The sequence below is a fragment of the Channa argus genome, chromosome 6, assembly GCF_033026475.1.
Source record: "Channa argus isolate prfri chromosome 6, Channa argus male v1.0, whole genome shotgun sequence".
Taxonomy (NCBI): Eukaryota; Metazoa; Chordata; class Actinopteri; order Anabantiformes; family Channidae; genus Channa; species Channa argus.
In genome coordinates, this window is record NC_090202.1 from 28020236 (window position 1) to 28032278 (window position 12043).

General features: G+C 39.6%; 1 protein-coding gene across 2 annotated transcripts in view; it reads left to right on the forward strand.

Annotated features, from left to right (window-relative positions):
• The window catches only part of timm50 (translocase of inner mitochondrial membrane 50 homolog (S. cerevisiae)), a 37578-nt gene that overhangs the window by 12200 nt on the left and 13335 nt on the right, over positions 1-12043 (forward strand). For both annotated transcript variants that reach the window (XM_067508184.1, XM_067508183.1), the window contains exon 4: positions 1010-1031. In XM_067508184.1, coding sequence (XP_067364285.1) covers positions 1010-1031 — 22 coding nt within the window. The remainder of the gene's footprint in view (positions 1-1009; positions 1032-12043) is intronic.

The following is a 12043-nucleotide window of genomic DNA, read 5'->3' on the forward strand; positions in this document are numbered from 1 at the left end:
TTACAAAGGTGAAAACAACGTTTCTCTTCTTCTTCTACAGTTTTGTCTTTATCCTCACTTTAAACTTTTCCTGTTGCCTTGTTTAAGCCTCTTCCTCCTTGTTTTCCATCCGTTTCAGCTTCTTCTGTTGCATCATCATCACGGTTTCTTATTTGTCCTCTCTTCCCATCTTCTTCCAGTTTTATCTTTCTTTTATAAATACTTATTTATTTACTTGCTTCTTGCTTTCCACATCTTTCTTTCCCTAATTTTATTATTTTCTCCATTTCCTTTTTTCCCTTTTCCTTCCCTTCCCTCCTACACCTCTGCTCTTTTCCAAACTTTATTTCCGTGTCCTCTTATGTTCCTTAAGTCAGTTTCTATCATTATTTGCATCTTTTCATTGTCTTTACTTTTTCCTCCTTTATTTCCTTCTTCTCATTTATGTCTCTTATTTTTATCTCATTTTGTCTAATACTTCAGTTTCACTTCTCTCTTTTTTTCCTTCCTTTCTCAGTTTTTTCTTCTGTTTCTCCAAATCATATTTTTCCTTCCTACGTTCTTTAGTCTTCCTGTTCTTCTGGGAATCATTTGTGGTCACTTGTTTGTCAGCTGTTATTTCTTCTCCATTTCCTCTTCTACTCTGTTTTTCATTATCACTGATGTTTTTCCTTTAATTTCTTCCTGTTTTTTAAATTCTCCCTCATCCTTCTTGTCCTCTTTCCTTCTCTGCCGCTTCTCCTCTTAATGCTTTTATATGCCGGCATCACACAAATGTGTAGCCCTGCTGCTGTGCCACCCATCAGACTTTATTTGTCTGTGTATTGTGGAGAAACCTGTGTCTGTTTTAACCATCAACAAAAATGTGTCATCACCACAAACGGTGAACCCTGAGCTGTCACATCAGAAGCTCCGATTGGTCCTGGTGTAACACTGACATGTTTACAGTCAGCACCGTGCCCTGATTATCTGTCACCTGTGTTATTGTTTTCAGATTTTAATCACTTTTCTCTCCTTGTCTTTCTGACAGATTCCAGACGAGTTCGACAAAGGTTAGTGTGAATATTTATTCATAACTTTACTCTGTGTTTTCACAACTTTACGTGCCAGTTTATCACCTTCAGATCACAAATACATTCATGTTTACGATCTCACGTTGCTTTAGATTGTTGGATCATCTCAGGATTTCTCTTGTTCAGGGTTTTCTCCCCATAGTTTAAAAAGCTTAGCTGCTGTCTGAGGTGTTTGAAATTTGACGGAAATCCGAAGGTATTTTATTTTTTCACGTTGCAGTACAAAGTGTATTTACATTTTGAACACGCTGCTTTACTGTTTGTGTAGAGGGGAAAACCTAGTTATTCTCAGGTCGGCAGCTGTGTTTCCTGTATTACAGTAACACTAGCATTTTGTAGCAGATATTTTAAAAAAATGTTTTATGGATCACTTCTGAAAGTATTAGTTAATGAAACGGTAGCCTATTATCTCTGCTGTGAAACTGTCCCTCTGAAACAATTCAAAATGCGTCTTGATACATGAGACAAGACGAGTCGATACAGAAATGCTTCAGTCACCTTTGTAATAGTAGAATACAGGACTGTTTTCAGGACTGTTTTGAAGTGATTCAGCCTGTATCAGTTTAAATTTAGCTTCTAGTCACACTACACATGATTCAAAGTGTACATTTGCTCAAGTATTACACTTAATTATATTTTTTGAAGTAGTTGTAGTATTTTTATTTTACTCAAACCCAGTTTGGAGGGAAATATTGTACAATTTACTCAACTAGTCTTTATATTTGGCCATTTTAGTTAGTTTTCAGATGCACAGTCCTACTACAAAATCTACAATCAGGTCATCTTTTAGGAGCTGATTATGGATTAATTGCCCATCAGCATTTAAAGTAATTTAAATCAGCTCCACCTTTACATCTGCAGCAGTGTTTACACATTTATGCATCAGTAATTTGAATTCTCAAATGGACTGTTCTACAGTAGGTTGATGCTAAAACTGGTAAGAAAATCCTTCTCCAGCTACTTCTCCAGTATTTTGACCAAACAAATGTCAAAGTCAGTTTTCATCAGCAGTAAACATTAAACTGACTGTTTAACAGGTCATGTTACAACCTGGTGCTTCACCTTATCACAGTGTGGCAGAAATCGTAAACACTGCCTTCTGTGTTGGCCCTAAGGGACGACCTGCCTCTCAGCCAGTGACAGCTGGGACAGGCTCCAGCTCCCCACAACCCTGAATGGCACACAGCTAATGGATGGAGGGAGAAATGTTGGCGTTATAGCTTTTTGTAGTCCCTTACCTTTTTACATATCAAGGAAAACATCAACATTCAAACATTTTCTGCTTCCAGCTTCTCTCATGTGACAGTTTGCTGTTTTTCTCCTTGTTAAGTTGCTATAAATGTAAAATACTTGGATTATTCAGACGAAACAAGCCATTTGAAGATGTCACTTAAGTTCTGGGAAATGATAATCTAGGAAACCATTTTCTGACATGACAAATCTTTTAATAGAAAGGATGATATTGCCAAAATGAATCAACAATGAAATTCGGAAATAACTAGTTGAAGACATCACTTTGGGTACCGGCACCAAACTACAACCAGTATTAGAATGAAAGATGCTTTTTTTCCTTTTGAAAAATGCAGATGTTGTGTGTGCATGTGGAGGCATTCTGTACCTCCTGCTTTGGTCTATGTAAGTCACCCTCCACCTTATCTGAAAATTAGTCTTTTACTGACACTTGCAGGTGTGTGTGTGTGTGGCATCCATTATAATTCCTTCCCCTAAATTGGGGGAGCAGAAAAAGAACACAAAACTTGAATCATTTTGATGAACAGGGACGAGACATTTTTTAACAAACCAACATGTCTGAGGTCAGAAGTATTGAATTGTAAAATTAGTACACAAAATACTATTCATAAAAACAAAATGGACCCAAACGTGACTTTATTGCTAAAGAGTCAATTTTAATAAGAAGTTTGCTGAAGTGTACTTGCACAAACAGGCATAAAATAGGCCCTAAATAGGCCCAATAGGCACTAAAATGATGAAATAAAACAATAGGGAAGTTTACAAAATACGAAAGACGTTTGCTCAATCTTAGGACTAAGTCTAAATCTAAAATAAAGTGAAACCTTTCTCATGTGGCTCAGATTGTACAACATCAGCAAATCCAAAGTGTCATTTCTAGGTTGACAAATGCCATTAATGAGCCATGAGCTCAAATATCAACACACATTCTTCTGACAATAATGAAATACGATGTTGATGCTGCTGATGCAGGTCAACAAACACTCAATCAGATCAGCAGGAGTTCTTATCACCTGCTGCCTCTAATCATCACTTTATCAATAAAACTTTCTCCCAGAGGTCCAGTTGGTATCTCCTGCTTGTACATGTCCCTCCTCCTGACTCTATTCCTCCACCCCCCGTCCACCATAAGCTACTCCCTGAGGTCCACTTTGTCCTCATCTGACTACAAAACTCCATCTCCCCTTCCCTCCCTCTTTGTCTGTAACTTTATTGCTCCTCTTTACTTGTCTTTTATCTTCGCCTCTGCTTCTGTCTGTCCTGTGGTTTCTGGCTGCCGGAGGTCTGAAGATAAGGTGGTGTTTACAGTCTGCTGCTTGTTTGATTTGACTGAGGCTCAACTAGAACTGAACTAAAAAGAAAGTCTGGTGACGTGAAAGAGACATATCTAAGCAATAAAACCAAGATAACAGATTATAAACAATATTATTAATATAACGGCCTATTGTATTAAGTTAATAATTAAATAAGACCATGGTTGATGTAGTTTTTATTATTACGAAATGAAACAACCATCACTTAATTTAACATTTTGACAACAAACAATGTTTGTTTCTATTATGAATAGGTTTTTTTTGGAATCCAAAAATAAAGTACTGTTTGCTGCGACAGAACTTCCAGTATTTGCTGGAAAATATGGGAATTTTGTGTCTCTTCATTTAAATTCAGTCAACAGATTTCCGTGGACAGCAAGTGTTTAGAAATTACAAATGACTTGTTCATATTAGTTTGGGTTCATTACAAATCATTGTAATTGGATTTTCAAAGACAGAATGGTTATGTTTTATTTAGCATGAATGACTAGCGTTTATCGTTTTTAGGTATTTACTTGCATATTGTCGTAAAATGAAGAACTGAATTCAATTGAATGTCTTAGTGAAAACATTATGTAAAATCTACATGAACACAGAATCATTTCGTACAGTGCAGGAGAGGATGGATGGGTGGATTGATTGATGAACAGAAGGTCTGATGTGGGAATGGGCAGGACTAGGCCTCTGGGACACAGAAGTATTGACCAAGGGACTATTGGTATCAGCAGGCAATTAGAATTCATTTAAAAGGAGAGTTCTGTCTCAGCACATCGACCCGACCTCACAGCTGTCCCATTATAGACGTTTTCACAGTGTAGTTGGTTTAAGGTGCTAATTGCCGACTACCTTTATATACACGTTTATCTCCATAATTAAACATTCTATCTCCATCCTTTGTAGACTTTTTAAGTGTGGCTCTCAAAAACTGAAGCCTATTTGGACTTCTGATGATTTCTTATGATCTACTTGATCATCCCATTATTCTTGAGCCAAAAGTAAAGGACAGATTTGACAGAATCTGCTGGGATAAGGACATTTAATTCCTCTTTGCTACAAGTTACCTTATCAGTGTCAGTATTGGTTGGGCCTTGGCCTCATCGCAGTTTTACTGATTCTAATTCCAGTTCTGCTTATCCAATCTCTGCGTTGACTCCAATATGTTTGGAAGCAAAGAAACTGAATTTAGCTTTTTGTTATTCTTTGCACAATAAGTAAACTCAAGCCTCCTCATGTGTGAGTGTCCGCTGGATTTTGATGTGCGATCATCGCACACAGGAGACGCAACATGATGGAAAACTTGTGGGAGTGTTGTTTAGAGCACGTCAGAGCTGTGCATTTAAAAAATCATCTGCGCACTGCTTAAAACACTTACTGCAGTTCACTGAAGAGCAGAAGTGAAATTCAGGGCTCTGCCACAGTTTTCGAAGTTCTCGGAAATTTTAAACCAGTTCCTACTTGTTACTGGTTCTTTATATCCAATCATGCTAACACCTGGTCATCAAACACGCTATAATATGCTTGTTGTAGAGTATGAACTGAAGCCGACGTGACCCTGCCATAAATACTACAGCAACAAATGGAGACAAATGTTGGATTAACAAACTACAGTGGCGGAGGTTTTAGGATATTAATGAGCTGAAAAAATGAAACCATTGCATATATTTGGAGCTGCTCTTCAAGGCTCAGTATACATCGTTGGACTTGGAACATTTGTGGATATAATAAGAAAACAGAAAAACATAGAACAGCACCACACTTAGGTTTGGGTGAAGGTGCAGTTTAGATGTTCTAACAATACAGAAAGGTGGATATAGGTTTACTGTTGATTAAGTGCAGCAGGATGCTTTACAAATGCTGCATGATTTAAAGTTTACCAACTTTAAATATTGTTGTTTTGAGTTAGACTGAACTTTCTGGAAACTAATCATGACCTCATCATCACATATTGATTGAACTCTGCACATTACCCATCAGCCCTCTTCAGAGCAATGAGAGCCAGTCATGACCTCAGGGACCTCTTAGAGACCTCTGGGACCGAGGCCAAGTCATTCCCGATGAGCTTAGGGAGCAGGGCAAAAGAGATGATCCCTCAGGGGAAGAATCAGCTCTGGACCCTCATCTCCTTTATCCTGCCTTCCCCCTGTCTCTCCTTCATCTTTTCATTTTCCCTGCCGCTCTCCTCCTCTTCCTCGTCTGGAAGCAGCAGCAGTAGAAGGTGAACAGAGCGATGGATGAATGTGTGGAAACATGGGTCTTGTGGGACGTGTTGGCTACGAACTTTGTTTTAATGCCAAGTGGAGGCATCTGTGTGTAGTGTGGGGGAGCGTTGGATTTATAATGGACCTTGATCCGCACAGTTTTCTGCCCAATCTCCCCTCTCTGCACAAAAACATGCACACATACCTAAACATGGAGCGAAAACACTCTTCAGCTTCTTCTCAAACAGTATCACAGAACAATATCGCCTGATGGGGAACTGCATGACTTTAAGACTGCAACTTACCAATAGGTTGTAGGATCACACTTTGTAATTTATTGGGAATGAACAGATTCCAGTTAAAGTTTCAAAATAGTCACGCTGCTGAAAACAAGACGCATGGCTTAAACAGCTGGACTCTCTCAAATGATTAGTCTCATCAGACTTTTTAATATTAATTTTTAAAATTGGTTTTGTATTTTAAGGTTGTTTCAGTTTGAGGTGAAGGTATCCGGAGTTTTAGACTGTTAAATAAGCTCAAAGCGTGAAAACGTGTCTCGCTTCATTACTTTTCTAGAAGAAGCAGATAAGTGAATCAGAGAGTAATTAAAAAGCTTGGCTGCATGCATTCTAAACTGTAGAAGTCAAAACTGAACACGGGCTCATGCTGCTTCTAAAAAGCACCTTTCCAACTCATGTCATTGACTCTCAGCTCCTTAGCATCCTCTTCAACATTGTAGGGATTTTCTTTGATGTTTTTAACTTTATTTATTTATAGTCTTGTAATCTATCACTCAGAGCAGTGAATAACTTAATTTAAAATGTACCAAATGCAACATATCAACCAGTTCTGTAATCAAGAATATTAGACTTGGTCACCACTGCTGCTCTAACATGAAGAAACACACTCTTTCCTTTTTGTAGATCCCCGGTACACACACACACACACACACACACACACACACACACACACACACACACACACACACACACGCACGCACGCACGCGCGCCAACATTAAAGAGGCCGGGCCACGCTGCTGTTTGTCACCCCATGCAGAAAACAAACGATTGGAGGAGGAGGAGGAGGGGGGGGGGGGGATTAGGGAGGTGTTGTGCAGCAGATGCCAAGCCTGAGCAGAGCTTTTGTTCCGACAGAGGCCCCTCCACATATCTGTCCACACCTCTTTATTCATCTGTCCTTCTTCTGATTTCATCTCTCATTTTTTCCCCCTTTTTTCTTCTTAATGTTAAACAAACCATCTCATCCCTCCTTATTTCTACTTCTTTTCTTTGTCCTCATGTTTTACCTTATTCTCTCCTTCACCCTCTCAATCATTTTTTCTGTAGTGTCTTTGCTTTTAAAACCTCAATTTCTGCTTTTTAATCCTTCACTTCACTACTTTACCTGCTTTAATATCTTATTTTCTTCATCCTTTTCTCCTCTCTCGTCTCTTTATTATCAGTAATATTTTATTTCCTTCCTCACCTCACATTTTTGTCTTCATTTTGTTCCCAATCCTTTATCCATGATATCTCGTTCCTCTTTTTGTCTCTTGTCTTCCATTACTACATCCCACACCTCTCCACCTTTAGTCCCATTTCTTTTACGGCTTCCATCTTTTCTTCATTTCTTAACCAACTCTTTATATCCTTTATATCATTTCCAGGATATACAGCTATATTTTTTCATTTATTATCATAGAAAATTCCTCCTTCATTCTTCTTTCCTAATAACTGATCATGGCCACCTAGTTTACTCCTCCTTTTATTTGTATCCCTCTCGTCGTCCTCTTTAAAAGGAAACATTTTTCCCACTCTGCGATATAAATGTCCATAAAAGAAAGCTGCCCCGGTGATGATTGGTCTGTCTCCGTATTAGCTTTAGTGTGTATCTAACATTTAGCTAAAATGCCTGCCTGTCACTTATTTATTTAAAGGGCACAGTTCACATTTGTACATACAAATACTTTCCAAAACTAAAAGCTAGTTATGTGTATGACTAGAAGTGTATGTGTGCATCTGCAGTGTGTGTAAGATCCACTGGACGGGAAGTTACTACTGTAAATTCTCCTTCAGCAGATCAACTGGACTTTCTTGTTGAAACAACAGCTAAAGGTAGATGTGCTGATCCATGTTCACAGCCTCAACCAGGATAGATTTGGCCTATTGGCTTCACCATTACACCAACACGACACTGTGAAGGCAGGAGCAGAGTTGCTTGGCCCACATCGGCCCACATCGGCCCTCCCAGGCTGGTTTTGGTGAAACACAATCAGCTCTGGTCTGACAGCCTGCCAGCACAAGGCCTCTTGCATAAAGCGCCAACTTTGACTATGAAAGGAAAACCGCTAGGGAGGAAGAGAAGATGAAAGAATAACAAGAAAGAAGAGGTGGTCTGTCCTCCACATACCAACAAACCTTCAGGACAGAACTCACTCAGGCAGAAGCACGTGGCAGACAGGAGTCTGTTATTACAAATTTAAACAAAGTAAAACTGATGACCTCAACAGTTGGCGAGAATTATACAGCCATTTTGACTTAACATGAGATCCTGTTAATCGATTCATTAAAGGAGAGAAGGTAGTAAGAATCTCTGCAGAACTATCAGAAATTCTCTCTCAGAGCGTTTACACATGGACTTTCTCAAGAAAGCTGATTTTTTTAAGTGTCATGTAAACTGGAAAGCTCATTTCTGAAATCGCGGCAGGGAATTAGTGAAACCTGCTTTCCCCCAGGTCGACTTCTGTCAGAGAACGCAGAGCACACAAAGCCATGTTTCCAACATGTGAAGGAGTGAATGAAAGGAGAGATCATTAACGGGTTAATGCGGTGATGCCGCCTCATTTTTAAAGTCTGTCTACAGTCCCCACAGAAAAGCTACCAACACAAAGAGCCTCAGAGAAGTTTAAAATAAAGTCACATTTTTATGGATTTTTAAATGTGAATCGGCTGGATCTTCCCTTTTTTTCCTTTCCCTCACCCTGAACTCACAAAAAGAGAGACTCAAAAAGCATTGACAGCGTTTCTGTCATTATACTGTTAAAATCTTTGCTTCCAATATTAGTCCAAGGTGGAGGAGCAATCAGGTTTCTCTGCTGCTGCATGTGGATTTCCAGTAACCAGGCTTTTTACAGTGATTACCTGATAAAGGTGTGTTCTCCGAGGAGAAAGGTTGTTTAAGTGCATGTAGACACAGTCTTAACAGTTATCTACTTTACCTTATTTAACACCTGCTAAAGTAAATTATTTCTTTAGGACTTTCAGCCCAGTCTTCAGTCTCCCCAAAATAACAAAAGTCATTGAATCATTCCTCGTGTAATGTCGGCACCTAAAGATTCTGTCCCTGACGTGTCTCACTCCCCTGCTCAGTCGCTTTGGTTTCATTTCACTCCAGGCTCCTGACTTCGCCTAAGCCGTTGCAACTTTTGTTCATTTTGTCAAGTTTCACTTGTGCAAACATGAAAACAAACACACTGAATGTATAAATCTTAGATAAGTTTATGGAATATGGCCTCGCTTTAAAACTGACGGAAACATAAAACCATACAAACTAAATCTAAAACTGTTTCTGCAGTTTTGACATTAGGTTTTATGTTGTTATCCTGTTGTCAGTATCGATTAATCTGCTTATAATTTTCTACTCTAATTAGAGTGGAAGCAGTGGCTCAGTTGGTAGAGTGGCCACCTACTGACCATCTCCTCATCCCCAGTGTAGAAATTGGAGAACGTTGCATCACGAAGGGCATCTGGCGTAAAAACTGCCAAATTAGCATGTGGACTTATGACTGATGTGGCGAGTCTGAACGTACGGGATAAGCTGAAAGGACAAAAAAATAACAAAAGAATTCTACTCTAATTAATTAAAAATGGTAAACAAAATTAGCTTTAACGTTTCCAGAATTGTAGGTGTTGCCTTGAGATGTCTAATGTTTGAGTATTAGTTGAAAACGTAAATACATGCAGTTCAGTGCCATTAAACAAACAACCAGAAGGTTTTGGTGTTTTCAGCTGCCAACTAAGTGCAAAACTAAGTTTTCTCCACATGTGATTAACCTCTAATCAGATCTGTTTCTCTTCTACAGTGTTTGCATCTAAAATCCGCAATAGAAGAGAGCAAATAGATCCACCGTTAAGACTATAGCAGCTGCAGATGGGCGTCTGATACACCCTGATAACCTTGTTGGCTACTTCATAATGAAAGTTGCAGTCAGTGAATCACGGACTTCCTTCACTTAGTAATGAAAAATCTTCCTCCTCCTCCTCATTCCTCCACATAATAAAAGTCTGGTTTATTCTGAGCCCCACACACATCACAGAAGGCATCCACACATACTCACAAGCCTAACAGCCCCCCCCCCAACACACACACACACACTGAGAGTTGTCCTATTGTAGCTTGTGTTTGGGTCCCAGGGGACCGATTATTCACAAGCCACGCTTACACCCACACGCTGCCTGAGCGGTTTGTGTGGGACCTACTTAAACATGCAGAGTGCATCTTATCATTGACTTCATTTCATTACTCAAAACACAGTAATTCGTGTTCGCTGAAGGAACCAGACTGTGTCAGCCTCGTCGTTTTCATGTCTCGTACTGCATTTACATGCACGTAAGAACCTGCAGTGTCTGCACGTGTCTCTCATCAGCTTAACTGTGCAGTGGACTGATGAGGATTTTATTTATACTAAGCACAACAGTTTATTACTCGTATTGATGCTCAGCAAGTACTTGTACGTGTACAATCCTAAGTGCAACCTTAAGCTTTTAAGTCTAGTTTAGTTGTTGTAAGAGGGTAACTACAGTGATTTAGCAGTGGGTTGTGATGCTGCCTGTGCATAATAGTGATTCGTTGACCAGTTTGATATATTTGGTAAAGAGGGAAGTAAAGGTTTAAAAAATGTTGACGCTCCCAAAATTGCTTCTGGTGAAGTTGCATTTGTTCTTGACAAGGGGCATCGTTCCGTTGTCTTTGGGGGTCCTGCCTCTATAGTTCAACTTATCGAATTCAACATTCGCACACCAGATGTGTGTATCTTTAACTGTCCAGTTGATTGAATTTGCCACAGGTGAACGTGAATTTAACCACAACTAAATGTGTAAAAGTGAAGGGGTCTGAACAATGTGTGTGTATACACACACCCTCACGTGTGAAAGTGTATGTGTCCCCTACATCGCGTCATCACAGCAGCAGCACGGCAGATGGCTTCTGCTTCCTGCTTCAGCACGCTGCTATGAACTCTGGGGGGTTGAGTCCCCTGAGACCACAGTGCGCTACATTCAGCGCGTGTGTGTGTGTATCGTGTTAATGTGTTTCTCTTTGCAGTAATGACCATGCTGCCCTGTGAATTTTATATATTTTTTTATTATTATTTTTATCATTAAAGCGTTGACAGCTAGACGTGACATTACGGACTCGATCGGCTCAAACCCACCGATCAGTTTGGAAGCTGCATTTAAAAGCAGTAGACTCCTCTGACAGTCCTGACCAATCACTTGTCATCCAGCTTGAGAGGGCTTCACCAGCATTTAGTGCTGCTCCAGTCTGGCTTCTTAGGCATAACGTCAGTCAGCTCTGGAAGTAATGAATTTATTCAAGTAATTACCTATGAGGGTTTTTTGCAAAGCTGGAAACGGCTACAGTTCAGCTGTTGCAGTCTTCATTGGAAGGTTTTTACAGGCCGTTTCTCGTTCACTTGTTTACTAGAACAAGATAAGATACTTTGTTATGAAAGTGAAATGTAATCAGTCTGACATGAGTGCGTGGCCATTAGCTGTCCCAAAAGAATCCCAAAGGGATTTAGTCTACAGCTGTTGTTTCTTTGTTAATGTTTTTATGTCTGCTAGTAAAGTCACTGCTTTGGTCTCAACTGGAATCACAACGCTCCCATTTAGCTCCCATTAGCCCAGATGTAGCATCAGTAAAAAAAGTGAACTTTCGTCATTTTTGTACACATCACTTACATCACAGTGGGATGTGCTGGTTTCCGTCGACAGGGATGGCAGCTGTTTCTGATTGTGTGAATGCAGCCTTAGTCACACTGCTGTAGATTTTAGATTCCGTTGGGGCCAAACCTGCGTTTGTCTTCATTCAACTCTGTCTGTTTCATAGTTCAACTGATCATATGATCCTTAACTAGAAGAGAAATTAACCTCAGCCTTAAAATACAGAATTTCTGGCTCATTCACCGTCAGACTTTGGCTAACTTGAATTAATTTGAGTCATTAATCT